Source organism: Colletotrichum paranaense, assembly GCF_030867605.1.
Source record: "Colletotrichum paranaense strain IMI 384185 chromosome Unknown Scaffold_3.1, whole genome shotgun sequence".
Lineage (NCBI taxonomy): Eukaryota > Fungi > Ascomycota > Sordariomycetes > Glomerellales > Glomerellaceae > Colletotrichum > Colletotrichum paranaense.
This window is the reverse complement of record NW_026848961.1, coordinates 3,912,819-3,940,522: the sequence shown is the minus strand read 5'-3', so window position 1 is coordinate 3,940,522 and position 27,704 is coordinate 3,912,819. Positions and strand designations below refer to the sequence as shown.

Here is a 27,704-nt window from a genome sequence, read left to right as displayed (position 1 = left end):
CCGACTGCGAGTCTCGGGGCCCTCTTTCCGCTCGCTGCAACTCCCTCATCCGTGTTAGGCAGGACCCAATGTGTGGTCATTATCCACCGCTGCAGATGCATCTACTTTCTACCCACGCGCGGTAGACGATTATCTCGGCTCTCGCCGGTGACCACGCCTTCGTCTTTGTGACCATCTCAACGTTGGAGTCAGTCGCACTGCTAAACTCAGTCTCGATCTGTACTGTGTGCGTCTCTGTGCACTGGCCACAAGATCATTCTGAGCGACTGTTCCAACGAGTTCGTTCCATCTTTCATCCCATCACTCACGCCGAGCTCAACCAGCAAGGGCTTTCGATGTTGCCATTTCATCCGACCCGTCCTGCTCCCGCCCGGGGCATCCTGCAACTGAAGCGTCCTAGTAAACTCACTGCTACAGTTCGGCGAATCTAGGCCCGCAGAGTCGCAGACCGGAAGATGTCAAAATAAACTCAGCTCCAACTTGCACAACTACCACGCCCATGCCATAGTGCCCAATCGCTAACGTCTGTCTACAGCATGCCGATGCTAGACGAGTTTTAACCTGCGTATTAGTTAACAGCAATAAATGCCTTTTTTAGTGCAGGATACACGATGCACTCCACCAAAACGAGCATCTCTAGGGGACGAGTACAACATATTGCCAGCTACCTCATATTTCGTACAAACAATTGCGTGGTGCACAGAGGTCACAGTCCGATTTTTCAGAAATTATAGTGTGCGAAGCTATTCAGTGTGCCAGCGAGCCTCAATCATTCGGGTTCGCAATAAGTCGTTTTGTGGCATCACTTCCATAACACAAAACGTTTGATTTTCTTCATCAGAATGACAGCCAACGTTGTTGCGCTGCGTCCAATCGGAGTATTGCTTGCCAACAGCAGTCTGGACTGCCGTTTTGGAGCTTTGGTTTATTGTTATTTTTTTCTCGCTACCAACACACGATGACACGAGCGCTTGACCAGAAATGGCCATGGACTATCGGGCCCAATTCCTCCAGTAAGCCTGCGGCACAGCTTTGCCGGGAAATTGACCACCATGGCCAGCCAAGGAAAAAACATTGCCTCGCCGCGATATTTACGAGGACATCTTTCTTTGCCCTCTTAATTACGTACTGATCACAAGATGAAGTACTGCACGACAGCCTTGTTAGCCTTCGTGGGCATCACCGCGGCGCAAACCACGTCCGTGATCAGCGTCCTCAACCCCTATTTCGGTGACAACCCCTACGACGCGTCCATCAAGGACGCTAATCCCACCGCGACAACGTACATCGTGAGCTGCCAGACCAACAGCACGAATTATCAATGTCGCGCCGACCCCTCCGCCTTGATGACCCTCGTGGGAGGGCCGTCGACCATGGAACTTCACATTGACCATACTGCCAGCGGAGTGTAAGTCGTCCCCACACTCTAATCTACTCGTCATTCCGTCACCCAGGCGCATCCGATAGTGGGCGGTTGAAAATCTTGACCATGGTCGCTGAATATTCTTTTTTCCAGATCAATCGAGTACATTGGTACCGTTTCAGGTGATGGCCTGGACTACCAGCAGATTGTCACAAAGAGCGGAAACACCGCCATGATGGCCAACATGAGACTTTCGCCTCTGACGGCTACAAGCCTCTACGTTCCCCTCACCGTCACCGCTGGCCTGGAGAAATTGCAGCAAGCTCAGACCGGCGCTACTGCGACTGCGACTGCAACGGCCACGGCGTCCTCCTCGGGATCGGCGCAGAGCGGGTCCGGGTCCGGGTCCGGGTCCGCTGCATCGGCCACGAGTGCGCAGGCCTCTTCGACGTCAACGCCTAACGCCGCTGCACCCCGTGTCGCCCGGGACGGTCTTCTTGCTGGCGCAATTGCTGCAGTTGGGTTCATGATGTTCTAAGTATGCTGGTGGCAGAGCCAGGTCTTTGAAGATGTTGTTTCGGTCGAGGCATCGAGCATTGGGTATATTATGGGAACAGCAACAGGCAGCCTCGCGAATAATTTTGCGGCCTTTTTTGACGCATAATGACTGTCAAAACTATAACAACATGCTTGTTTCTCATTCATTGTCAAGAATGACCTTTTGTTGCCTGTTGTGGCGATGATTTCCCTTCACCTCGTTGACTTTGTGTGAGTCAAAGAAAGGCTTTTCTCTTTCTCTTTGGCGGTCATGGTGACGACAACCAAAGAATTGTTTGCCGAACCAGTCTCAGCACAGCTGGGCAATGAATCGCGATAGTTCTTGTACATGAGCAGCATATTATATAGATACAATCCTATTGAAGCATAATTTATTTCCCACCTCTTACTTCCCCAGTGTCCACCACTTAGCCAGATGAAAGATTGCAAACTGCCCGCGTCTCGCCTTTCCCACAGTCTCAAACCAGGAATTGAATTCATACTTGCAAGCCAAGGGACAACAATCTCTTTCTTTTCGGACCCCGCTCTCTCTCTCTCTCTCTCTCTCTCTCTCTCTCTCTCTCCTCGCAGAATTACAGAAGCAAGTTAAGCAATGGAACCCAGCGTGCAGGCCGGTATCGCGTTAGCGTGCGTGGGCGGTGTCTTCATCCTCTGTTGTGTAGCGTTCATAACATTCCGCCACATCATGTCGCCGCGCGCGCAAAAGGAGTATTTCAGGCGGAACGGGGGCGTTGCAGAAGAAACGATGCCTGGTGTTTGATGAAGCGGCAAAGAAAAAAAACAGCGTGCGTATAACGGTGCGAGATGGGATCCTTGGGAAAGTACAGTGTTGGCGAGTAGAGTAGAGGGGTATTGCAGAGCGTGACGTAGCCGCATCTCATCAAGTAGTGAGAGTGTTTGGATTAACACGGATATGAATATGTGGTAAAGTAGATTCAGTCACTTCATTGAAGAAAGAATATGGACTTGGTTTTCAATGATGATGCTGTGAATACTTTATAAATCACGAAACGGCACTGAACTCTGTCAACTCCAGACCCTGCTATGCTGGAATAATACTCATGGACACACCGACACCCAACACCCGACTTTCATGATGCTGCCCTGCCAAACCCACTCCTGACATGCTTGAATACCAGTTTGAGAAAGAAAAGCAAAACCCCTCGAGCACGATCCCATCAACATTATAAAGAAGAACTAGAGGAGGGCCTCATTACTGATGAGCCCGGTCCTCACGTCCGTCCTGCCAGCTGGTGCAGTTGACGCAGCGTTGTGCCTACGCTCGATACATTAGCTTCAACGAGCTCTCTTCTTCCGTCATCTCAGGGGTGCCTGAGACCCGAGGGAAGGGGGGTGGAAGAAAGGGCTTACCTTATTGCTGATTCGCTTGCGGCAATACTTGCACTTAACGGTATGCTTAATAATCGGCTCCCGGGAGAAGAACTGGAAGACGTGGGCCAGTCCGTAGAGCGAGATGCCAACGCAGAGGAAGGATACGAGTTGGTTGAGGAATGAGCTATGTGGGGGTTAGAGACGGTTGAGCGAGTTTCTTTGGGTGTGTAATCCCTCAGAGTCACAAATGCGGATGTTTCCGGACGAGGACGAACCCGATACCACATGAAGTCTTTCCGTGGTGATGATCAAGCAGAGTTAAGGTGCGTGAACTAAAGGAGAATCTTACCCGTAAGCTAAGACGACGGCACCATCATCCTTGGCGCGCTCGAGGGTCGTGTACTTGTTGTCGTGGGTGTAGTTCGGGCCGCCCTTTAGGACGGCGAACTTTTCTTCCATGTTGCGGTTGAGTGGGAAGATGACGGAGATGGGCGGCATGATGATGTTCTGCACAAAGTTGTTGACGAGGGTCGTGAAGGCGGCCGCGATGCTATCAAGCAGTATGTGTCAATCTACCAGGATCCCCGTTCATATTGGCAAAAGTCCAACATGAAGCTGGCTGACACTCGCAAACAACATTATTGCATGTAAGCGTTGTTGATATAAGAGGGACCTGCTCTTGAGTCGTCTCCTCATACTTGGGGATGGCATGCTTGTCGAGCATAATTAGGGGGATAGGTGCTTACATCAAACCAAAGGCGATCTCGAGAATGTTACCCTGCAGGGCAAAGTCGATGAAGCCATCCCAGAAACGCCGCACCTTTTGCTGGCCCCGTCCAAGGAGGGATTCCTCTTCGCCGTTGTCGTTGCGGCCTTGCATGTTCGCCGCGGAGGAGATGCGGTCTGAGAACGGGAGGGAGGGCATCTTGACGGTGCTCTACCGACAGGGGGGAGGAGACGCACTATACTTGAGGGTAAAAAGGAGAACGAGGAGATACGGAACTTCACAGCCGTGAAAGCGTGGTATGCAACGGTGCGACGGCGGTGAAGTAAGAGAGTTGAAGCGCCCTTGAGGTGAAGTGTAGTTGAAGTGTGGCGCGCCTAAGGCGACGGTCAAGGTTGGGTCCGTTTGACCAAGGTTGAGACATGGTGGTTGTTGCCTGTTTGGGGAGGAATGACGTACCCCACATTCCGGGGTGCGTGACGCCGGAGCCGGGGTGGGTCTCCTCCGAAGGCAGATTCCGATGTTGAAGAGCGTGAACGAAGTTCGACAGCTCATCATACCTCATTCGTGAGTTCTCATATTGAAGTTGAACTTGACTCATATTCATTTATACAGAGGAAGTTACAATCACAGCTATAGTCTCACCAACGATGGACTGGGAGTGTCAACAGCCGGCACTGGGTTTCCTTGAATGATGACATCTTTATTGATGTGGTTCTAGAAGTAATGCTATGAAATGGTGTACTCTGGTTTTATATATCGCGACAATGGTATCTTGGACAGGGTTTAAAAAAAGGATCGTGACGTCGGGAATAGCCATGATATGCCAGCTATCGGGGCAAACACGACAAGGGTATCGTTTCAAATACATCGCTTTCGTACTGCGGTTTCTCAATCTGAGAGAAGTGAAGGCGCACCTATGGTTTGACGACTCTTGACGAGTCAAACCGGCGAGAATGCTGCTTCGAATCTTAGAAGCTGCCCTTCTTATGGCGCTTCTCGGTATAACCGCGCGGCGCTCTGCGCGACCGCCTCTCAGCGCAGAACTGCGTGACCCAGTACACGGACGCCGCAAACATGACGGCGAAGGCCACCCAGGAGATAATCATAAACTTCTGCCCGACCTTTGCCGAGATGCCGACGTCCTCGCCAATGTCGGTGATCTGCTTCGCGCCCTCCTTCGCGCCGATAGTCGTGACGAGACTGCCGGCAAAGAGCACGAGAGCCGCCAGAAAGGCGAAGGCAAAGTTGGTGAGCGTCATGCGCTTCTTGAAGCCGAGGAAGAAAGCGGCCAGCGAGCCGAGGATGGCGAGGCCAGAGAAGCCGATGCCCATGACGTAGAGGACAAAGATGGCGAGGAGGGCCTTGTTGACTTTGTCCATGGCGTCCTCGATGGTGTCGGGCCAGTTGAGGTCAGACAGGCTCAGGCTGAGAGGGCCTATTTCGAGTTCTTGGTCCAGCATCTTGGTGAGGTTCACGTTTGCTAGTGTTTCCATGTTAGCTTCCATGACAGACGATAGGGCAAGGTACTAGCGGGAGTTTACTTACGACCAGGGGACGGCTGGGTGCAGTTCGTGACGTTCAGCCAGACGTTGGGCGCCGTGACGTTGGGCGAAAATTGGCCGTGGCACACGTCCATCAGGTGCAGGGAGTACCACTCGGAGATTCCCAACTCGTCGGCGAGGCGGTCAGCGACATCATTGCCGATATCGTTGAGGACGTCGGACACCTTATCGCCTACGCCGTCGATGAATTTGTCGAGGAAGCTGCCGGTGGTAGCAGCGGGATCAGCCTCCGAGGTTGCGGAGGGGATGAGGTTGTGGCCCAGGGTCGAGGTGTTGAGGCGGACGACGTCGTAGTCCTCCATGAATCCCTCCTTGTGCCCGGCGAAGAGGGCGAGGAATGAGAGGACGAATGCCACGATGGACAGTACCAACGGTACTATCACGGTGAAATGCATGTTGTCGGTATTGGCTGATTTTGCTCGCGTTGAAAAAATGAAAGAATGGTTGGATGGAGACGGGGTTTGGTTGTAGATTGTTTGGGTACACAGCGGGACTTTGTGACCGCGGACCAGAGGTTTGTCGAGAGACTTATGGTAGGTACTGCCTGTCACTTGGAAACGTGGTGTTCAAAATCGAAAGGCCCCGCGACTGAAAGACTTTAAAGGTAGCAAAGGGGTCCAGGCCTTATTGAGGAAGACCAAGTAGCCTAGGATCAATGGGTGAATCATATCGAACCAGCCATCCAAGACCCTGGACCGGCAATGATGCAACCGAGGGGACCCTGACTGGAGGTGAAAGAATGCTGTGATGGAGACGATGGACAGGAACAAGGCCCGCGGCCCCATCAGCGTCACTCGCCTGTACTGGGGGCAAAACCATGATTAGAGTAGGCGCATATGCTACGGGGGGTGGAAGGTAGGGCGGTAGTTGGAACTTGGGCGTCTTAGCACAACGTGGGTGCCACGAACAAGTGCAAGAATCCACAGGCAGGGAGACATCATCTTTGCTTGGTGAGGCGTTGAACAACACAGCAGGTCTAGGTCGAGCCTGACGTGGCCAAGATCTTTAGTCATGGAAGAAGGGTGTGTGGTTGGTGACTTGTTGTTCGGGTTGTGGATGTGCAGGTACTGTGTAGGACGATATCCAAGTTTACGTCATCGGTCTTTCTACGGCTACTGAGCCACAGCATTTCTTTCCCGATTGGGGGCTACGCTTAGACCTAAGGTACACTATTGGATGTATACAGAGTACGTACCCTTTCAACGAGGGTGACAGGGCCCCGTCACCAGCCGGCCATCGGATGACACCCGGGAAACCTGTTTGGACGAGAACAACAAGAACAGGAGACCAACAAGGATGCGACAGCAAGTTTTGGAGCCTCCATAACCAGTCAAGACTCTTCAGGGTCTTGCTTCTGAGGTCGTTTGCCGCCTGTGGAGGCTCAAGGTATGTTCTATTCTTTGTCTCCTGGTGCAGTCACCGTACCCGTAGCCCCAGGGGACCATGAGTCCCCCAGCTTGGCCAGCGCTAAACTCTGATTTGACCCTTGACTCTCTGGAAGCATTCGTTCCAGGCTAGATCGTCACTCCACCGGGAGCAAAGAGGAACTGACTCTGTCCATTTTTGGCACCGTTGTCCAAAGCAGAAGACCACAGTCGAGATAGCTGCAGTATGTGGTGTTGCGGATAGCTTCACTATTCTGTCCAATTCTTGAGTGCTGTTAGTTTCATTCATCTCTTCTGCTGTCACCTGATGAATACCGCTAGCCAACTTAGTCTTTCTGCTTATCTACCTTCCTCAAACAGACTTGTCTCAGGGGAACACTCTTTGGCTGACTGTGCCGCAACGTGTAGCTTAATTTCCCGTTCCTTAAAACGAGCCATCCCCCTCATGCCCTTTCAGTCTCGCTCATTTGCTTCTTCAAAACAATTCCTGACTATTTCTACCGTCATTGAATACCACACTCATCATGGCCAACTCAACCTCTGACGGCTGTTCCCTCACTGCCGACGATGCTTTTGGACCAATCGTCCAGCACTGTCGCGACGGTTTCGACTTTACCCTGACGTTTGAACAATGTCTCTTCACCATACTCCCCGCCTCGCTCCTCATTCTCATCGCGCCCCTCCGGTTCCGCCACCTCGGCAAACTTCCCTACGCCGTCAACGGCACCACGCTCTGTCTAACCAAACAGGCCGCCATCGCCCTCCTCGCCATCCTGCAACTGGTTCTCATAGGTTTGTGGGTAACGCACCACCGCGGCGACATCGTCGTCGTCGGGGGCGGGGAAGGGGCCAGTAGCAGCGGAAGCCGTCTGCGCGCCGTCTCCATCGCCGCCTCGTGCGCGTCTTTCGCGGCCACCGTCATGTTTGCCGGACTCTCGTACATAGAACACGCGAAGAGCCTTAAGCCTTCGTCCATCCTGAATACATATATCCTCGTGTCCCTGGTGCTGGACGGAGCCATCCTCCGCACCATGTGGCTGTCGCACCTAAGCGTCGCCATCAGCGCTGTCTTCGCCGCGTCCTTCGCGTGCAAGGCGGCCATCGTGATCCTCGAAGCCCAGGAGAAGACGCGATATCTCGTGCCGTCGCCATCGTCGTCGTACAGCCCCGAGGAGACCAGCGGCATCTACAGCCGCGGTCTCTTTTGGTGGCTTACGCCGCTGCTGCTGACGGGATTCCGTCGTCTCCTGAAGCCGCTGGACCTGTTCGTCCTGGACGGGTCCATGTCGGCTGCTGCGCTGAATGAGAGGTTCTGGCTTCACTGGAGCAAGTCGCCCCCGTCGAGCGTCTCGACGGGCGGCGACGGCCAGCCTAGTGAAGCATCACGATCATCGTCCAAGTACCGTCTCATAAGGACGTGCATCGTCACGCTGAGATGGCAGTTGCTGGCAGTGGTCCTACCCAGGCTCTTTCTGCTCGGCTTCACCATTTGCCAGCCCCTGATCCTGAATCGGTTCCTCGACTTTTTGCAGAACCCGTCCGAGACGGCCAACTACGGCTACGGTCTCGTTGGTGCCTATGGGCTCGTGTACCTGGGCATTTCCATCTCCTCGAGCTTCTACTGGCACGCCGCTTTCCGGTGCCTGACCATGCTACGGGGCGTATTGGTCGCTGCCATCTATACCAAGACGACAGAGTTGCGTGTCGCTCCAGGAGACGACTCTGCAGCTGTGACCCTCATGTCGACCGATGTAAGTCATGGCAGTTTTTCACCTCCCATCATCGACATCAGTACTGACTTTCGTCACTTAGGTTGAAGCTATCATTCGTGCTTGGCGCGAAATTCACGAGTTCTGGGCCAACACCATTCAAATCGCCCTCGCCACATGGATTCTCAGCACTCACCTCGGCTATGCGGCCTCTGGTCCGATCATCGTGTCAGTCTTCGCGCTGGGTGCCACCGTATTCCTCGCACCCTCTGCTCAAAAGTACCAGGTCATTTGGGTCGAGAAGGTTCAGAAGCGCATCGGTCTGTAGCATCCTCCTCCCTGATAAAAAAACATTCTTAGCTGACTCTCCTTCAAAGGCATCACGTCGGCCATGATAGGCCACATCAAGAGCATCAAAATGTCAGGCCTGACCCAGAAACTCTCCCAGACTCTGGCCGATCTCCGGCTCGCCGAGATGCGAGCGGCGACCCCCTTCCGCGTGATCGGCGCCGTCACGTCCGCCGTCGCCCAAGTGCCCCTGATGATCGCCCCCGTCGTGGCCTTTGCCATGTACACGACGATTGCCTCCAAAAATGGGCAAGGTCTCGACGCCACGAAGCTCTTCGCCGCGTTATCGTTGATCATCCTGCTGGCCCAGCCGCTGTTTTGGATGTTCGAGGTCGTGCTCGACATGAGTGCGGCTCTGGGGTGCTTCAACCGCATCGAAAAGTACTTGTGTGAACCGCCGCGGACAGAGTATCGAGATTTTCCGTCGAACTCACCCGCTAGATATTCTGGAGGTACGAGCTCCGACGCTCAAGATGTGCGACTCCAGAATCTGGAAAGCCGCAAAGGGCAGGTATCAACAGATACCAAGTCCGGAGGCACGATCGCTATTCGCGTGAAAGACGTGACGTTGGCGTGGAAGCCCGAAACGGTTCCCGCCGTTGAATTAATGGGTTTCGACATATCAAAGGGCCAACTCGTCATGCTCGTGGGACCTGTTGCATCCGGGAAAAGTACACTTCTCAAAGGTCTCCTCGGTGAACTGCCACACGTCACTGGAACAGTTGCCCTGTCCAGCGATCGCATCTCTTGGTGTGAGCAGAGCTCCTGGCTCGTTGTGAGTGAACTTCCGGGGCAGGATATAACAGCATCACTAACTGGATTTTCAGAACGGCACCATTCGAAAGAACATCATCTGCTTCTCTGACTTTGATCATAAACTATATCAGCAAGTTCTCCAGGCGTGTGATCTTGAGAAGGACCTCGCTCAGCTCCCGGATGGAGACGAGACATTGATCGGAAGCAAGGGGATTGCTTTAAGTGGTGGTCAAAAGCAGCGTGTCGTATGTCAATTCATTAGCTGGATTCACCTCCTTCGACTAACTAGGCATAGGCACTTGCCAGAGCCATCTATTCACGCCCTCGAATCGCTCTATTTGACGACATCTTCAGCGGGCTTGATAACCATACGGCCAGGGCAGTGTTCCAGCGCGTCTTCAGTGCCAAGAATGGAATTCTCCGATGTTGGGGAACCACGATTGTGCTTGCGACTCAGTCAGGTATCAACTTCTCAATACTCATCACCCTTTATGATACATAATGCTAATAAGCAGGTGTAGTGAGCTTTCTATCCCAGTCAGATATGATCATCGCCCTCGAGAGCGGCAAAGTAGTAGAGAAAGGAAATTTTGAGGATTGTCGAAAGGCTGGGGGCTACGTCTCAAGTCTCATCTCCACCAATACCGAGGAACAGGACGAGAGCATCCCCGAGTCAGAAGAGCTTGCAGACGGGACTGTTCGTGACGCCCCGGTAGAGAAGAGCGCCAAGGTATTGAAAGACCAGGATGACAAGAGACGACAGCTAGGCGACTGGAGTGTCTACGGCTATTACTTTGGTAGCGTTGGCGCCGCTCTCGTGGCCGTCTTGATGGTCTTGGAGGTGACGTGGGCATTCTTTTCTACGTTTCCGAGTAAGTCTCAACAACCCATTAATAGGACCTCCTCGACAAAAGCATGTCTAATATATGAGACCAGCCGTATGGTTGAAGTTCTGGACGGACTCTCAAGCAGAAAGTCCAGCGAGCCATAATGCCTACTACCTCGGGGTGTATGCCGCTTTCCAAATCAGCGGTGTGTTGTGTTTTGCCGTACTCATCTGGTAAAATAGAAGCTTTCTCTCTTTGAGTTGAGAGGCACCCCAAGTTGACGACTTCGTTCTTTCAGGTTTGTTCTTGTTCCTGTCGCTTCAAAGTCGGGCATCAGTCTACACCAGCGTCTACTCAAAGCCGTCATGCAGTGAGTACCGTCCGTAAACCCCTCATACGATAGATCATGAATTCTAATGTTTCGTCAAGCGCGCCCCTATCTCTGTTCACGAAAACAGATACTGGATCCATCACCACCCGGTAAGCTTGCGTTCACGCCGCCCTCATTCCCATGGTATTAACACATCCTAGATTTTCGCAAGACGTAGGTCTGATAGACAGGAGCCTTCCCCTGGCTCTTGTGATTTCGCTCGCAAGTAAGCCATACTCACCCTTTTCTCTGGTCTGAAAAACAAGGCGGCAGCATCTAACCCGAGCATCATCAACAGGCTTCTTCACCTGCGTCGGCAAAGCATTTCTCATAGCTTCCGCCTCATGGTACATCGCCATCAGCTTCCCCGTCCTAATCCTCATCTTCTACTACATCCAACGCGCATACCTCCGCACCTCCCGCCAACTCCGCCTCTTAGACCTCGAAGAAAAAGCCCCCGTCTAGTAAGTCTCCATTTCTCTCTCTCTCCTCCCTAACACCAAACCCCTAGATCCTCATCTTCCAAGTCTAGGCGATGAAAAAGAAAAAGCTAACCAGAGCCTCTCCAAAAGCACCCACTTCCTCGAAACCCTCTCAGGCCTGCCCACAATCCGCGCCCAAGCCCTCACACACCCCTCCGTAACCCACGCCCACGCCCTCATAGACCGCTCCCAACGCCCCTTTTACATCCTCCTCCTCACCCAGCAGTGGCTCACCCTCGTCCTCGACCTCACCACCACGGCGCTCGCCCTCCTCGTCGTCGGCCTCGCCGTCCATCTCCGCGACACCGTCTCGGTCGCCCTCACGGGCGTCTCCCTCGTCCAGCTCATCTCCTTCACGGAAACGCTCAAGCTGCTCATCCAGTTCTGGACCTCGCTCGAGACCTCCATCGGCGCGGTCGCCCGTATTAAGAACTTTGCCGAGGAGACGCCGGACGAGACCGAGGCGGATGCGCTCAGGAGGGAGGCACTGATGATTCGGTCTGCCGCCGGAGGGCAGCAGAGCCCAGAGGCCACAATCGTCCACGGCTGGCCCTCCCGCGGCGCCATCGAGATAAACAACATCGTAGCTTCGTACGAGCAGCAGCAGACACGCCCAGAGCCCAAACCCGACAACCAAGGCACCCATCCCGGGAGAACCACCACAAAAGCCCTGGACGGCATATCCCTCTCCATCCCCGCCGGCTCCAAAGTCGGCATCGTAGGCCGCACAGGAAGCGGCAAATCCTCCCTCCTCCTCGCCCTCCTGCGCCTCCTCCCCCTCTCCTCCGGCAACATCTCCATCGACGGGGTCCCCCTCGACGCCCTGCCCCTCCTGCCCTTACGATCGGCCCTCGTCGCCATCACCCAGGACCAATTCGTCTTGCCGGGCACGGTTCGCCAGAACCTCGATCCGCTGGGTTTAGTATCCGATGCTGATGCCGATGCCGCCGCCGCCGCCGAAAACATCCTCGTCTCCGCCCTGACCCGCGTCGGTCTGTGGGATACCATCCGCGAAAACGGCGGACTCGAGGCCCAGTTCGCGGAAGAGGCGCTGAGTCACGGGCAGAGACAGCTCTTCTTCCTCGCGCGGGCGGTGCTCAGAAAAGATGTCGGACGGGTCCTCCTCTTAGATGAGGCGACGAGCAGGTAAAGCACATTTCCTTTTCCTTTTCCTTTCCCCTCTCCCCTTTCCCCTTCATGCTAACCCCCTCCTCCCATATACTGTTACTCATCGTTACCCATCCGCCCCTATTCTATTCCAACTCTGAGAGCCGGAACGCTGACAAATACCTACCTACACAGCGTCGACGCTCACACGGAGCGCATGGTCAAGGACCTCATCCGCGACGAATTCAAACACCACACAATCATCGCCATCGCCCACAGGCTAGACACGGTCGTCGACTTTGACCGCGTCGTGGTCCTCGACAAGGGCCGCGTCGTCGAGGTCGGGAACCCCCGGGACCTGTTGAGCCAGGGACGGGGCAAGTTCAGGGAGCTGTGGGATGCAAGTCGGCGGCAGGCTGGTGGACAAGATGAATGAGGAAACCTATGGTACACGATGTTGAATGCACTTTGAATTGGGAGAGGACTGAATACTCGAGAATTTGTGTTGGGAATAATTTGTAACTTGATTTCCTATCTCTTCAAAATATAAACGGCATCAACGGCATTTGCGCATCCTCTATCGGATCACTATCCACGTTGATAAATCTCCCCTTTCCAGCTCTTTGCGCTACAATGTACTTCTCAATCGCCTTTGCCATGTGCGCCGCCTCACGGAACCTCTCGTGGTCCGCAATCGGTGTGTCTACGCCGATCTCATACCCATACCTCAACTTCAGCTTTGTTACTTTGCCCCATGGCCCGGTCCAGTCGATGTGGTCTCCGTCAACGTTGGCCATGAGCGCCTTGAACCACGCCCCACAGCCTGTGAGGTCGAGATACTCGAGCCCGTAGAGGGACTTGCTCAGCTTCCTCAGCAGAATGACGGCTTCGGACCAGTCATCGTCCAGGGTATGCGCGTACGCCCCCGTGCCTGAATAACTCTCGGCGCGGCCGTCAGATGAGACAATCTTGGAGAACTTTGCGTTGGGCGTCAGCGACGGCTCGGGCCAGTACGCTAGGCTCAAGTGCGTGAGCGTGGGCAGCTTCGCCGCGAGCGAGAGGAGCTGCTTCCACGATACGCCGGGCATCCCGCCGCCTTGCTGTGCGCTAGGGGCGACGGTGAGGCAGAGATGCGTGATATTGGGGAGAAGCTTCGGCGGGAGCGAGGGCGCCTCTGCTGTGTCCCAGGAATCCTGCACGGCCTCGGCGGCGCTCGCCAGCTGCTGTGGGAACAGCACGTCGGCCAACTCCCTGACGGACATGGAGTGGCCCACCGAGCCAGTCAGGTCGAGGGAGTAGACGTCGTTGTTCAGGGACACCAGGCTATCGACGTCAAGTGGCTGCTGGCCGTCGTGCGTCGCAGGAGGAATCAGAATGTTGTGCAGGTCTGTAGCGGATGCTCCGCCCTCGTACCATACGCCAACATACTTTGCCAACGAGGCCCTGACGCGGCTGGGCAGCGTGTGCAAGTAGTACCGATCGTAATCCTTATGAAGCTCCCAGTTCAAGGCCATCCTTCGGAGGACGAGATCCATCAGGCTGCCCTTGTCCGGCTCGTATGTGCCAGGCAGGCCCTCCATGGCCTGGGCGCCGCGGTGGGCGGCGGTCGCGTGTGCGCGCTGGACATGGCTGGATGGTGATAACCAGCTGCGTGGAGGTGGCGGGCCTGGTGGTACTCGTCTGCCTGTGGCGTCGAATCTTGGGACACGCCTGGGGGCCGGCGGAGGCGTCTCTGGGATCTGGAGGATCTGTCGGAGAGCGGGCGGGACGGTGGGCGTGGTCGCTGCCGATGCTGCTGCTGATGCTGTCGGGGTAGCACGGGAGGATGATCGGCGAAGATCAGCCAAAAGTTCGTTGACGCCCCTACGTTGGGTCTCTGTGTTGCAACATTGTCAGTGGCCGAAGCGACGTCACGGAAAGGAGCTCGGTGAGAGAGGAAAGGGGAGGATGGGATAGAGAGAAGAGAGGAGAGGAGGAAGAGGAGGGGCCGCGGCCCGGGGGGTGTGCGCGATGGGCGTGGGGTTGTAATTGGACTTACGAGTAGAAGAAGAGGCTGAAGCTGAGGCACCCAATGAAGACGGTGCAGTTGACTGCGGCTTCGAGTATAACGCTTGATGCCTTTTCTTAGTCATGCCCGGGTGAGAGATGAATGTAAGGTAAGGAAGGGGGAAGCTGTGTGAGGAGGCTTCCGGATGGGAGGTGTAGGCGGGGGTGGAGAAGCCAGGTACGGTAGGTTTCTCTTCGTTGTCGTCGATGATGGTTGTTGTTGCAGAGCAGAGCAGAACAAACAAGCTTCTAGCGGGCGCGGCTTTGTCTGCTATGTACTCCCTGTACTCTGGAATGTTGTTTCCGCCTTTTGCATCCGCCTTGGGGCAAGCGTCAGCAACAACGAGATGAGTCGCCAGTTGCTCAGGTCTTGTTTTCTGCTGTGAGTCACAAGGCAATCTGGTCAGTCAGTCAGCAAGCATACACAGTAAGCTGCAGAGCGAGGTGAGAACGGCAGAGTCATTGCATCGCTTTCCCCGGTGCCAGGTGTTGCTCACCAAAGAATTAATTGATGCCCTAATTAGGTAGTAGCTTTTTTAGGATCGAATAAGGGCCGTAGCGTGGCTTGGAAGGGGGGGAAACGTTACAAACGTCATGCCGCAAATGGGAGAGAAGCAGCACCTAAGCACCCCTCATGCGCCTCGTTTTTGTTGTTTGTCAGCTTCCGCCAGTTGCCAACTGGATCCGCCCACAAGCGCTAATACGCACGCTGCTTTCCCCTCCACTCCAGGCGTCCAGCGACTCTCAGCCTGAGGTGAGTCCCGGTTTTACACGGACTTCCAAATCCCAGACTCCCAAGTGCCCTTGCTCAGTGCGTGCTGAATCACTGAATGAGTCGGGCGGCAAGGGCAGAGCACGCCAGAGCAGGACCTTTCCACCTTGGGGCAAACGCATGGTCTGAGCGTTCGGATGTGCGAAGAAGGTGCCCCGGCCCGGACACGGGCAAGACCCGCTCTGCCGGTCGACGGCTCGGCAGGTCCTGAACAATTGACAATCCACGACCTTGTGGCTTGACCCACTTCCGATACCTCAGACCTAAAGTAAGGTACTACCTTGACTTACAGGAATGAAATTGACTCGGGCCCCCTTCCACAAAACAACAACAACCTCTACGGCCCGACTGACGGGCTTCTGGCCCTCCAACCCCCCCCCCCCCTCGTCTCCCAATCAACTTTTATTGTCTCTGTCCATCACTTTTTACTATAGAGCAATGTGAGGAAAAGGTCCTCGCCTGGCAAACTCGACTGCCGCTAGACCTAACAACACCTTAGAGTTTAAGACTGCGTCCGCCAGCTTTGTGTCACCCCTATTTCGTGTAATGTTTCAACAGAGAATTCCAAGAGGAGAGATTATTGCCTAGCATCTGTCCATGAAGCATTCACTCTAATGCGGGGCGTGACTGGTGAGCAATGCATGTCATGGACGCCACCAGCACCGACGGATGGATGGCGATACCTAGAACCATTGAACCTCGAACCATCCTCTTATCTGGGACTGGCTTATTATGGCAGTTTCGATGCAAGAAGCCGCTATATCACAACTCATCATATTCGCCAAATCCGCCCTCGTGGCTAGATAGTGTTTGTGTGACCTTCTTGGGCCTATCCAGGGCTTGAAATAGGCTGCCTGTCTTGTCTTTTCAGCTGTTGCTGTCAACGATTGTCTCGAATCAGTGATGGATCCATATTAGGAACATCGTGGTAGCCGGGCAAGGTGGTCTATCTTCTTGCTACGCGCCTTGAAGATCGGGTAGCCGCACAGCTGGCTCTATCGGATTGACTTTCCTCACGTCATCCTATTGGGCTATCACAATCACGAGTCAGCAGCCTGTTGAAGATATCGCATCATTTTGACCTCATCGAGGGCTAGGCCTTCCCTTAGACCCAGATGTTGGCGTACGAAGCCAGAGTTGTTATGATACCCCAGCCAGGTAAGCCACGTCAAAAGCGTGGCAGAGCTTGCCTCGACATCCAAAGGGCCCGGTAGCCGATGGATCCATGGATCTATCATTAAGGGCCCGTCCAACGTTGCATCCACAAAAGCCCTTGGCAGGCTCCTGACAGGCGGGCCTGAAACTGGCCTGCTGAACAACGTGCGTCTCGGATGCACACGGTGTTCGTCGTTGACTTTTGCCAATGGCGCGACATATTAAATTCTGGTACTCTTGTACGCTTAAGACGTCAGGCAGGTCAGGAGCATGCTGCTAGCCCGCAGATGGAGATTTGTGGATAGTCTGGGACGGTATTCAGGGATGCCCGAGGGCAACCGGGGCGGGTAACCTGGGTGATCGACCGGTCCTGATCCTTTACCAATCACCCTTTCGTGTTGTGAAGGAGGCCTTCAGCGGGGAGGTAAGAAGCCTTACACAACATGGTCAGGGGCCCGGTCATGGAGACGAAACATGAGGTGGCGCTTGGTGGCAAAAAGGCTTGCTGACGGAGTCTTATACGTTTGACAATTCGAGATTGACAGTCCCAATCTGGAAGGAGAAAGCGAACAAATTCGGAAATCTGTGTTCCAACATTGGCCAGATTCGACGTCAAAGGCAACGTGATGAAAACCCTGTCCGTAAGGGGGTCATCGAGGAGGGGCTTTTCGGTAGATGCGCAGTTACAGCCCATGATGTCGTGACGATCCCGAGGCAATGGCTCCAAGGTGAATGCTCATGTGCCCCTTGTAGCCTCGTAACAACCATGGTAGTAACAACCACTATCCGATCTGCGACATGTGAGTTATCGGCCCCCAAAGATTTGCCTATGCCACCCACGACTCAACCAAATCCGGTGTCTTGAGCGATACGCTGGCGCTTTTCGGAACGAGCCTGGCACTCGAGACCGAAAGACAGCGATCGGATCCTGAGTGTGTTATTCTGGATATCTTCCCTAAGACTGCCAGTTCCTTTTCTCTTTTCGACTGCCATATTGTCATGATGTGGAAGCCCTTTCGGCCAAAGCCCTCTTGTGTCACCTGGAATGAATTTTGCTGGCTCGAGGGGTACAGTCCTGCAACGGCAGGGGGTATGGCATGCTCGGTAGTCACGAGGCCTAGGCTCCAGGTCACAGAGAATTTCCTGTCGTTGGAATGGCGCAAAGAAACCTAGGCCGGTAGTCTCACGGCGCCTTGGCCAACCCGCTTTTTCAACTAGGAGCTTACGCTTGCCGGGTTGACCTTGCGCGAGAGACGAGTTTCGCGAAGACAGCGAGAACATCGGAAAGTGAGCATGGAGGGATTGGAGCTGACGAGATTGCTCGTCGTAGAACAAGAGCTGGAAATTTCTTTCTTGACCGCCTTTTTGATAATTTCGCGAGGCAACCAGCATACCGGGTCCTTCTGTCGCAATCCGTAGAGAGACGGGGGTGGCTCATTATAAGCCAAGTCAAGACCCTAGATGCCCGCGTCGAATGAGACGAGAAGTGATAGGCCGCTGTCACGTAGTCACTCCTTTCAGGTTTTGTTCCACCTTGTCTTCTCCCGCCTCTGTACAGGTCTCGTACATATCCAGGCAAGAAAGCCTGCTGATAGAAGCCTCATTGGAAATCCACACCCTGTCGAGTCTGCGGCGCGTACGCCACATATAGCGGGAGATTTCTGCGGGACCGGGGAGCAGAGCCATAACCTTTTGATAGCTCTCTCTGCATACTTGCTTCTTTGTTACCGAGTGTCCGATGATGAAAAGGACCCGGTCCCTCACAGTCGCCGTAGCTGCTGTCACATTGTCGAAGTGGTCCGTGTATACTTATTGCTTTGCAAGGGTTGATGGCCGGATATGTAAGAGAGACGATCCGTTTGGCTCTCCTGTCGTCCTGTAGGCCGCCCTGCGAGACATTCCTGGGATGTTGGGCCGGGAAGAAGTAGGGTTGATACCAGCAGCAGGACGCCTGACCCGAATAGTCAGCGATAGATTGTGATCCGGAGGCATGGCTTATCCCAAGATAACTTGGCAATAATGACACCGAAAGAGAGAACATGTGGCAAGCCGTCGTATGGTACCAGAAAGGCCCTAGAGATACAAAGTAGTACATGGGGCGGGTTCGGGACACGGTCCGGTTAATAATCATGCTGTATGGCCATGGCCATGGCCATGACCCGGACTCTCAATAGACATGCTGTATGGGTAGCTGCTCTTGTCGAAAGTATGAAAACATAGTCCTCGTTTTGAGAGATCTGCTGGTTGGTGAGTCACATAGCTGTGATATCTGTATGTTGGAGCTGATGGCCGGCTTAGGCTACGAAAGTGTTGGAAAATGGAGCGAGACCAGTCGCATTGATTCAACTTGTCTGAGATCTGACGAAGACATGGTACCAGACCTGTTCTAGGTTCTTGACGGCATAGTTGCCATGGTTTGCGTTTTTGCGGCCTCCAAGGGGTGGGTGTTTGTCCAGCAAAAACAATGTTTCCGGATAAGTATCAGTGCAGAAGGAGGCTTGAGAGATTCGTGCACAAGGTACTCAGACTGGTGTAGCAAGGCAAGAGCCAGAAAAAGGCCAGAAACACGAAACGAAGGGAGAAGAGAGTGCCGATGGCGGCGCGATGCCGCATGGCTAAGGAGTAAATGTGCCTTTCAAGAGTCGGTGAAAGAGCCTCGGGGAGGTAGTGCCAGCGAGAGATGCAGCGAGGCAAAGGAGAGCCAAGGGATCGGATGAGGCCCAAAAACAGATTCAGCGGTAGCCACGGCAAGCAGATATCTCGTTGAGCTTTTCTGTAAGGTGAGGTGAAGAAGACGATGTCTGAGAGCTTGGAGGAACTTGCAAGTCAAGGAGCAGAGTTTAGATGTATGTACCAAGGGCGTGGGTGTGAGTACCTACCTGCCTTTACCTCATAGGGCCGGAGGCACAGGAAGGCACAGTGTGCGAGCAGTATAGTACTTTAAGGTAAGTAGGTAGGAAGCAGCTCGTTCCGGCAGGCAGCCTGCGTCAGGTCTACCGGGCTTAGTCAATGTTGGTCGGCGACTCGGCGTACCGGAGATCAAAGAGTAAGGTACGGGTAGAGGTCGTAGACAATGGAAGCCCAATGCCACCTCAGCATTGTGTCGTACCACATATTATATTACCTTACATATTGCAGTTGTGAAGATGAAGACTAGGTAGGTAGGTATGAGGTACCTTAGGTAAGGTAGGCGTGTGTAGGTCGATGATATGCAGGCTGGGCCGTGTAAATGAGGCACTCTCCCGCTAGCCAATTGGAAGACCCACTTGACTATCGGTACATTCACCTGAGGGCTCCACTTCTACACCGTACCGTGTGAGAGCCTTCCTTTCCAGTACTGTCAGCTCCATCCCAATTCCCGCCATCATTTCTCACCTCGTCACCAATCCCAGACAGTGCAAGCTCTCTTGACCACCTTGGTCAACGACTGGTCATCGACCACGCCCGCCGGCCACACCACACCGCATGTACCTACATGTTTGTTTCCTCCTTTGCTCGAGGGGCTTGAAATGCATGGCTCCTTGCTGACCACTGTACAGCATTTCATTGATTGCTCGAGCTATGGCGCTCATCATCTCCAACAAGGCACCTAGGAGCAAGTCAACGTCGTCCCCTTGAACGAGGAAAGCATTCATAATACTCCGTACCGACAGCTGCTTTGTGCATACGTATCGGTACCTAGGTATCTGGGCCTGCTCGTCAAGCCGAAAGCAAGAAACCTATGGATAGACGACAATGCAATATTTATGCCGCCCTCAGCTCGTTCCACTCGCCTCTCAGACGATGGATCGCTCGCCAGCCCTGTATTCGATTCATTCCAACCCCCAAATGTTCAACTTGTGCGTTTATTGTAGCCTCTAGATACGGGGTCTGATCCTATCCAGGTCGAATGCTTGACAAAGTTGCGACATAGCCTGGATGCCTCAAAGGCGCATCGCATCAATCCGCAGACGCACACCAACGACGTCTAGACACCATTCTTGGAACAGAGTCTTGCATCCCGCCTAGCCTCTAATTGCAGTATCTTCTATTCCCGCGATTCTCCAAATTTTCCGGCACTTCCTTGTGTCACCACCCTCGCCGAAACCCCTGTTATGGCCTTGTACATGCCAGACCATTAGCAACAACCACAGCAACATCTTTCTTTACTGCAACAAGTCCGCCGTCAAATCTTCTGCTACTCAGCCGGTGTCTGCCCATCACTGAGAGGACCCTGGTGTCCGTGATACGTCACATCACACAAGATCTGATCTCTGGAAGCAGGCAAAGGAAGAAACATGGGGAAATGGTGCCTTTTACACTTCCATCTCGCAGGCGACGACGAAGAATCCGGCACATGCTGCTGGAGAAATAAGCTACAGTCAAATCGGAGGGGGGGGGGGGGCTGCATTATGATTTACATGTCGATGACATGCTGCTGGACACGACAGAGCAATCGTCAGCGCCCCCTCACACATCTGCCGTCCCGTCGGTAGTAGCAACAGAAGTAGCAGTAGAAGCGGCAGCAGCGGCGACGGCGTTGAAACGAGCCAAAGAAACGGCCACACTTAAATTCGAGCGGCCCGATCCGACGTGACTGGATCATCCTCGACCAGCTACTTACTAATTAGCCTCGACCATCGGCTTTCGTTTGGTCAAGCTTCGTCTCACGAGTGCTGGCCGTGGCTCTGGCTGTGTACAGCAAAGTGTCCAACATGCAAACCCTGCCCTGCTGGAATGATTCTCCCTCCAGCGGATATCAGGCCATAAGTCAACCGGCCAGTCCGGTGGCCCGAAAAGACCCGGAAATCAGACTTCTGAAACAATGAAGTTGGTTCCATGCCTCATGTATGGTGGCGCGCGCATCAGGTACAATTGTCTAGATCTTTCTGGACTAGTCAGCGGGAACCTGCACAAACGACTTGGTCAGCTAACGCATCGGCCTAAATTGAGTCTGCACTTTTGAACACGAGGTGCAGAGCCTATCTTCCCGACACTAGAATTGACGACCTCAGGCAAAAGATTGGCCGGTCCGTACCATCTTTGGGTCAGTTTGGAATTAGCATTGCCTGCTTTTCTCCCATTCTCGGGTATTGCGACATCCCATTGGATCCTCACGAAGAGGCACGGCTCAAGTTTGTTCTAATCCTGCATTGTCATGCTTCGGCTCCATGGATGATGAGTTCGGTCTTGCCAGCCTCGGAGAGGCGTTCAGTATTCGTACGGTCACTCAAGCCGCTAGTCAAAGTAAGCGCGGACAACCTAAGAACACAGCGCCGTGGAGAGAAATGGTCCGATGGCAAGCTGTCAACCAGGTTAAGGCGAAACCCTATTCTCATCGCACGTGTCATGTGGCGAGCCTGTCTCGGCCGGCAGAGACACGTCTCTGCAAGTCGAGTCTGATCATGGTTCATCAGGACCGATTCTGCGGCAGCTCGAGCGTTGTGCTCATAGACAAGCCACCAAAGGATGCTGGGTCGCATGGGCGGTTTTAGGGCCGAAAGCTACGTGGTGGATCTTCAACAAGACCACGACTTTTGCCAAACGTGTCTTTGGTGTGGCTGTAGAAGACGTGAGGCTGCCTCCACCATCGTCGTCAGCCTAGACTTGAAGTTCTCTGGCTGCATACAATTGTTCCGATGACACGAGGTCAGAGCTCCTCCGCAACGAATTCGCTACTATCAACTTGTTTCAACCAATCCAACGGCACTTAACGCAGGGTGTCGGTCAACTCTGGACGTCATCCCAACACCTGGATCTCAATGGCCGGGATTGTCCGCTAAACGCCCATCTCCTTTCACGACGACTGCAAGCTGCCGCTGATAGCCCTCCTCGTCGCCAAGGGCAAATCCTTTCCCTATCTGAAGGGGTTGTTTGTGGCGTTTCATCCAGGCCCTTGATCAACGGGTAGGTGCAGAATTGCTGCATGGAAGGAAAGCTCAGCGAGGCTTGGAAGGCGTCGTCTTCCACTCACCAACCGAACGACCTCGACTGACCCGGCTACACGCCGATGCAGGTCAGTAGATCCTCCGCTCCTTGGTTCGAAGAAGGCGCCTTGATCTAAGCCTGAATCCATCTGTTGTATCATGTACAGGCAGACTATGGCGATGGAAACGTTGCTTGTGCTAAGAGTCTCTAGCCATCAGGCTTGAGCGCTTGTCAGCTCGCGGATTGATGAGCGGTATAGCATCATTCCACCTTGATTGCACCCTTAGACACGGCCACAAAGACTTGCTTGCCTGAATAGCCCCACGGACCTGGGCCATTGAGAAGCTTGGCCAGCAGCAAAGTCGAGTTGTACAGACTCCCACCCCCCTGACCAAAATACCTCGACTTTGGCCCTAGCCGACACCCGTTACCTTTGCTTGACGGCTTGGCGATGGGAAGTTTTCCTACCCTGCGCAGTCGGTTCACACACCTGTAATCGTATTCTAGCAAAGGAAGCACCAAAGGCAGGAAAAGCACGTCTTTTCGAAAAGTCGACCGGGGCTTCTGGGAGCTCTCCGCAGTGCCGCACGACTGAATGTCTCTTTTTGCCGTTGTCTCAGAGACTGCACAACCCATTTGCTGCTCGCGCGCGGAGGCCCCCGCCCTACCTCTCTCCGATATTGTATATTGTATCCATTACACCTTGGGCTTCTAGGACATTAGCCGGACCTCTGCTTGCGAAATCCAGCTGTCTGCTGCTTCTTGGTTTGTGCAACTGTGTCCAGCAGTCAGTCACAGTTGGAGCCTCCAACCCATCTCTGTCTCTCTGTGCGATCTTGAGCCAGCCACATCTGGGGTTTCTCTGGGAGGGTATATAGATACCTTGCTTCCAAGATCCTGCACTTTTTTGGGCCTCTCGTAGACTCTTCGACTTAGACAACTACATCTCCAGAACAGAGACTCCTTCGATATCTGTTTAGAACGAATAGAAGCTACTGGTTTCGACTGCTCGAGTTACTCCACCTTCCTCACATTACGGCCTACAACAATTCACTTCGAAAGCCTATCCGATACTCGGAGGGACAAGACATTAGCCAACAACAGTCTAACATCTGATCAACACGAAAAGTTGAAACACGAGAGAATCGTCGTATAGTAAGTGGAAACCGCAACTCTTCCTCCTTTCCCCCTCGTGGACTATCACTAGGTCTCTTTGGCGCGATGCTCCCTCTTCGTAAGTTGTGGGTGGCCACCCAGGGCGATTTGCACCGGGGTTCGTTGGCTAGGACCCATCTTGCCGGTTCCCCCGCGTCAGAACCTGATTCGCGGTGATTGAGGACGGGGTCAATCACTGGCTTGCTGGCCATTGTTGATGAGGCAGCTGCACAATCTGTCGCTGAAAGATAAATGAGAACTAACTCCGTTTCAGGTACCTATAGCAATCTGTCGTGCTCTTCTTCCTGCGAGTAAGTGAGACCGCGCTCTCCGTTGATCACCTAGTGTGGAGGAGGACGACCCAGCCAGACCATCTCCAAATAGGAATGCGCAACCAGATAGGCGGGAAAGACAGCAGCTTGATGTGCGCTGCATAAGGCAGTCTTGGAATCCGCGCAGAGGATTTGTCAATGTTTACGGCACAGCTATAACGGCGCGATGCTGTTCTTGCCCTACGCGTGGATCCACGGCGGTGTCTCTAACACGATCGATCGATCATACTGGAGCAGTGGGAGATGCGCTCATGGGTCAAAAAGAAACGGCCACGTTTGTTTCTGACAGAAACGCAAGTTGGGTCCGTTGCTGACGGCAGATTCGAATTGGCTAGGTCAAGCAGGATAAAGAGCTGCACGCAAACCCTTGGCATGACAGGGGCACTCTTGGAGAGTCAACCGGTGAGTATTGAAGACCCGTGAGCCCGCGTGGAGTGTTGGGAAGAGTATCTTTCGAGTCGATTCTTGGAGCCGAGCGAAGAGGCAGAATAGTCTACAAGACGAGCATCGCGGCAAATCAAGCCAGTACCTGCCGAATATCTGAGAGGGAAAGGCAACAGAAGCAAGTCAGTGGAAGAGGATTGGACGAGTTTGTCGGGTGTGTTGGTGGGATGGTTGGGTTGGGTTGGTTGGAAATGGAGCCAGGATGTTTGTTATGGGAACATTGTGTGCTGACAGTTGCGGTGTCGAAACAGAGGATCGAGGAACTGGGGCGACGAGAGCGCTGTTCCAGCGCCAGCACTAGCACCAGCGCCAGCATCAGTACCAGATCACCGCCCCTCTACTACGGCACGACACCCCTCGTGGCCGGCACGGACGACCGTCGTATGAATCCTCAACAGCTACCAAAGGTACCGTGTTATCCGTCATCCTATTTCTGCCCCCTCCTTCCCTTCGGAATCCCTCCCTTTTTCGCGGCTCGCTTGCTTCCCTTCAGGCTTATCCAAGAGGGGGAACTCGTTATGGATACAATGTTCCTATCCTGGTTGGCCTGCCTTACCTGATCGAACAACCATAACAACCCCCTGCAATGTCACTTTTACGCTTCGTTCCCGAGCCCTCTTCCCTTCCGTTCCCTTCTTTCCCTTCCCATTTCCTTTACATCGGATCGCAACGGACGCTGTGCCCTACGGATACTCCGTACCCGGAAATCGAAAAAAACCAGCTGGAGCAACAATTGCGGCGGATGCTGCAACATACCAACAACAATAACAACAATGGACCGGCATGTTCATCAACTTTGATTGATTAAATCGGCCAGGAACCCGTCCATCGGTCGGCGGATGGGGTCGGATCTGCTGCACAGCTACTTAGCTCATCAGCAGCACATTTACGATTACGATCCGGCACAAATTAGCATTATCGGCAAGACGAGACATTGCAAGACAAGACATTTTACGCACAGGACAAGACGAGCGAGACAGACGCGCAGAAACCAACAACGCCTTCAACGGGTGGCGCAGGCAAGGAAGGGCGGGCGAGTCGAGGGCTGGTCCACGCCCAGATCCACGTTCCTAGCCACGTCCCGACGGCCTGAACCTGTCCCGAAGTACGGACAGGCAAGGAAGCGGGCCGAGTGAGGCTTTGCGAAAAGGTGCGTACGCGATTTGGCTCTTATTGCTTTTTCCAATGTCTCTCCTGCCTTGCACACATTCGTCGACGGCACTTTGAGTTCGTCTTGTTTCTCATTTTTCTTCCCTCTCGCCATCTCAAATCACCTGCCTCCCCTTGGAATTGCATTCAGACCAGACAGAGCAAGAGGAGGAAGAAGAAAAAAGCAAGAAAAAAAAGAACAAGGTTGAGGGAAGAGAGCAGAGCAATGCAGCAGAACAGAGCACATTTGGGCCCCCATTCGAGGACAACCAACATGCATGCAATTGCTCCAGTCGCATGCTTTTGTGCTTTATTCGTTTCTTTGCTCTCTCTCTCACTCTGTCGCTCTCCTTTGGGGCCTTGAACTTCCATAGGCCCATCTGATGGGACGAGGAACATAAGACTCGGAGACGATTGGTACTACCACCACCACCATCAATGCCTTGTCCCCCGACACTCAAAAGGCGCGCTGCTGGGGAGGGGGCATCGATGTGCCTCGCACTCATTGAATCACTCACTCGCTCACTCCCGGGTTGATGTGAGGTGTGCAGCCGGGCGTGTGAGCTTGAGAGGGAGATGTGAGCATGCAGATAAGTGTGTGTATGAGTGTGTGTCTGCTCTGCAAGACTTATCACTTTGGCCTGTCGGCAGGCTCGCTCATCTGCAAGTCATGCAAGCAAGTACACTGTGGTGCCTGATGGTATTGGATTGTACCGTGTCTTTCCCATGTTGCCTCTTCTCCTCTCTCTTTCTCTCTTACGCTCTCTCACTCTCACTCTCACTCTCACTCGCCCACACACATACACACACCACACGCACCTGTACACACACACGCACACACCGTCCCTCTCACTCTCTTTCCCTCTGTCTCTGTCTGTCTCTGTGTCTCTTAGCCTCTCTTTCTTTCACTCAGTCTCTCTCTCTCTCTCTCTCCCTTCCCCTACTGCTGTCTCCCTCTTCCCCCTCCGCTGCTGCTGCTGCTCCCGCTGCTGTTGTTCTTCTGCCGCCGCTGCATCCACCGTGGCTCCTCATCGGTCGGGCTCAACGAGACCGACCAGGCCCAGACCGGTCAACCCCAATACCAGCACCCACCCCCTCCCTCTTCTACCTCATTCTCAAACTAGTTTATCGCATGTTACCTCCTTGTGGGAAGATGTCTCTCTTTGGCACGCCCAGCTAACTATCGCCCATGATTGCGCCGCAGGTCACTCACTTGTCCCCTCTGTCCGCTTGTCTGTGGCGGATCACGCCTGAGGCGTCTCGCCCCCGCAACACCCACACAGCTTCCCCCCCGGCTACTACTCCAGCAACGGCACAGCATCCAGATCACTTTGCGAGATCTCATTCTTATTCCCATCATCTTCATTCTTCCAAGAAAGAAGAAAAGGCTATGATCTAACAAGTGCTGCCATCCAAACAGGAGTTCGAACCGTCGACAGGCTATGATTACCTTGACATGCAGGCAGCTTCGAGCAATGACATGCGGTATGTAAACTTCTCCTTGATTTTGATCTTGACTCCTGCCCGGCCCTTGCCAGGACATGGCTTCTGCTTCTTTCTCGGGACTGCAGGATCGTGGTGCTGCGGTGTGCAGGCCTGGTCGGTCATGGCTTTCTTCAGGGTATCCAGTCACTTGGAGCCCTGGTCAGAATTCCACCACCGACTTGGCAATCGTACTCCTCGCTCTGCGAGCCCTACTAAAGATACAGACTTCTTTGGCTCGAATTCTTCTCTTCTGATCGGTTCTCGGCTCAGCGTCCTAGTTTGGCGTGCCTTGGACGCGGAAAAGACGTATGCAGAGACAAGGGCATCTGATCTTTGCAGCGGCGAAGGATGGACAGGCGTGGGTAGCTGCCTTCTGGCAACCAACGTGCGACTAGAAATCCGCAGGCGTTCCCGCCTATCGCAGCGAGATGGTTGTGCATCCTCGCATGACCCGATCCTGTATCCGCTGGCCGTTGTGCAACACGCTGCTGGCAGTACGACGAGTTGGTAGCACTGACACTGTGTCTCGCATGCGGATGCGGTACAGCAGTTGTCGTGCCAGGCTCCAACCCTTTTGCTTTGTACAAGCCTCTTCTTTCGGGGAGCCACTCGGGCTGACGAGAACATCAGATACGAACACAACGCCAATGCTTCTCTGTCGACGATCGAAGGCCCGCCACAACAGTCGACACTCTTAAACCTATTCAATCCACCTATAAGCAACACCACTCCG

The 27,704-nt window shown here is 53.9% G+C and overlaps 8 protein-coding genes across 8 annotated transcripts; 4 read left to right on the top strand and 4 right to left on the bottom strand.

Moving 5' to 3' along the window:
* Positions 1 to 1,139: 1,139 nt before the first annotated feature.
* CPAR01_04893 (uncharacterized protein) lies at positions 1,140 to 1,901 on the top strand (the record flags this gene model as incomplete). The annotated part of the gene is made up of 2 exons (XM_060489173.1): positions 1,140 to 1,408; positions 1,517 to 1,901. 2 exons carry the CDS (start codon positions 1,140 to 1,142, stop codon positions 1,899 to 1,901), a joined length of 654 nt encoding a protein of 217 aa, XP_060353379.1.
* Positions 1,902 to 3,134: 1,233 nt separating this feature from the next.
* CPAR01_04892 (large conductance mechanosensitive channel protein) lies at positions 3,135 to 4,178 on the bottom strand (the record flags this gene model as incomplete). Its single annotated transcript, XM_060489172.1, has 4 exons — positions 3,135 to 3,197; positions 3,293 to 3,437; positions 3,603 to 3,803; positions 4,000 to 4,178. 4 exons carry the CDS (start codon positions 4,176 to 4,178, stop codon positions 3,135 to 3,137), a joined length of 588 nt encoding a protein of 195 aa, XP_060353378.1.
* A 770-nt stretch (positions 4,179 to 4,948) lies between these two features.
* On the bottom strand, positions 4,949 to 5,937 carry CPAR01_04891 (SUR7 protein; the record flags this gene model as incomplete). Its single annotated transcript, XM_060489171.1, has 2 exons — positions 4,949 to 5,460; positions 5,526 to 5,937. 2 exons carry the CDS (start codon positions 5,935 to 5,937, stop codon positions 4,949 to 4,951), a joined length of 924 nt encoding a protein of 307 aa, XP_060353377.1.
* A 1,514-nt stretch (positions 5,938 to 7,451) lies between these two features.
* Positions 7,452 to 12,962, top strand: CPAR01_04890 (uncharacterized protein; the record flags this gene model as incomplete). The annotated part of the gene is made up of 13 exons (XM_060489170.1): positions 7,452 to 8,678; positions 8,740 to 8,956; positions 9,014 to 9,759; positions 9,812 to 9,985; positions 10,036 to 10,201; positions 10,262 to 10,612; positions 10,677 to 10,800; positions 10,866 to 10,937; positions 10,997 to 11,047; positions 11,099 to 11,163; positions 11,236 to 11,401; positions 11,465 to 12,565; positions 12,722 to 12,962. The coding sequence occupies 13 exons, from the start codon at positions 7,452 to 7,454 to the stop codon at positions 12,960 to 12,962; spliced, it is 4,701 nt and encodes a 1,566-aa protein (XP_060353376.1).
* A 103-nt stretch (positions 12,963 to 13,065) lies between these two features.
* CPAR01_04889 (tafazzin) lies at positions 13,066 to 15,035 on the bottom strand (the record flags this gene model as incomplete). Its single annotated transcript, XM_060489169.1, has 3 exons — positions 13,066 to 14,402; positions 14,565 to 14,892; positions 14,997 to 15,035. The coding sequence occupies 3 exons, from the start codon at positions 15,033 to 15,035 to the stop codon at positions 13,066 to 13,068; spliced, it is 1,704 nt and encodes a 567-aa protein (XP_060353375.1).
* A 2,686-nt stretch (positions 15,036 to 17,721) lies between these two features.
* CPAR01_04888 (uncharacterized protein) lies at positions 17,722 to 18,185 on the bottom strand (the record flags this gene model as incomplete). Its single annotated transcript, XM_060489168.1, has 2 exons — positions 17,722 to 17,955; positions 18,012 to 18,185. 2 exons carry the CDS (start codon positions 18,183 to 18,185, stop codon positions 17,722 to 17,724), a joined length of 408 nt encoding a protein of 135 aa, XP_060353374.1.
* Positions 18,186 to 24,528: 6,343 nt separating this feature from the next.
* CPAR01_04887 (uncharacterized protein) lies at positions 24,529 to 24,897 on the top strand (the record flags this gene model as incomplete). The annotated part of the gene is made up of 1 exon (XM_060489167.1): positions 24,529 to 24,897. The coding sequence occupies one exon, from the start codon at positions 24,529 to 24,531 to the stop codon at positions 24,895 to 24,897; it is 369 nt and encodes a 122-aa protein (XP_060353373.1).
* Positions 24,898 to 26,212: 1,315 nt separating this feature from the next.
* Positions 26,213 to 26,740, top strand: CPAR01_04886 (uncharacterized protein; the record flags this gene model as incomplete). Its single annotated transcript, XM_060489166.1, has 1 exon — positions 26,213 to 26,740. The coding sequence occupies one exon, from the start codon at positions 26,213 to 26,215 to the stop codon at positions 26,738 to 26,740; it is 528 nt and encodes a 175-aa protein (XP_060353372.1).
* Positions 26,741 to 27,704: the final 964 nt, after the last annotated feature.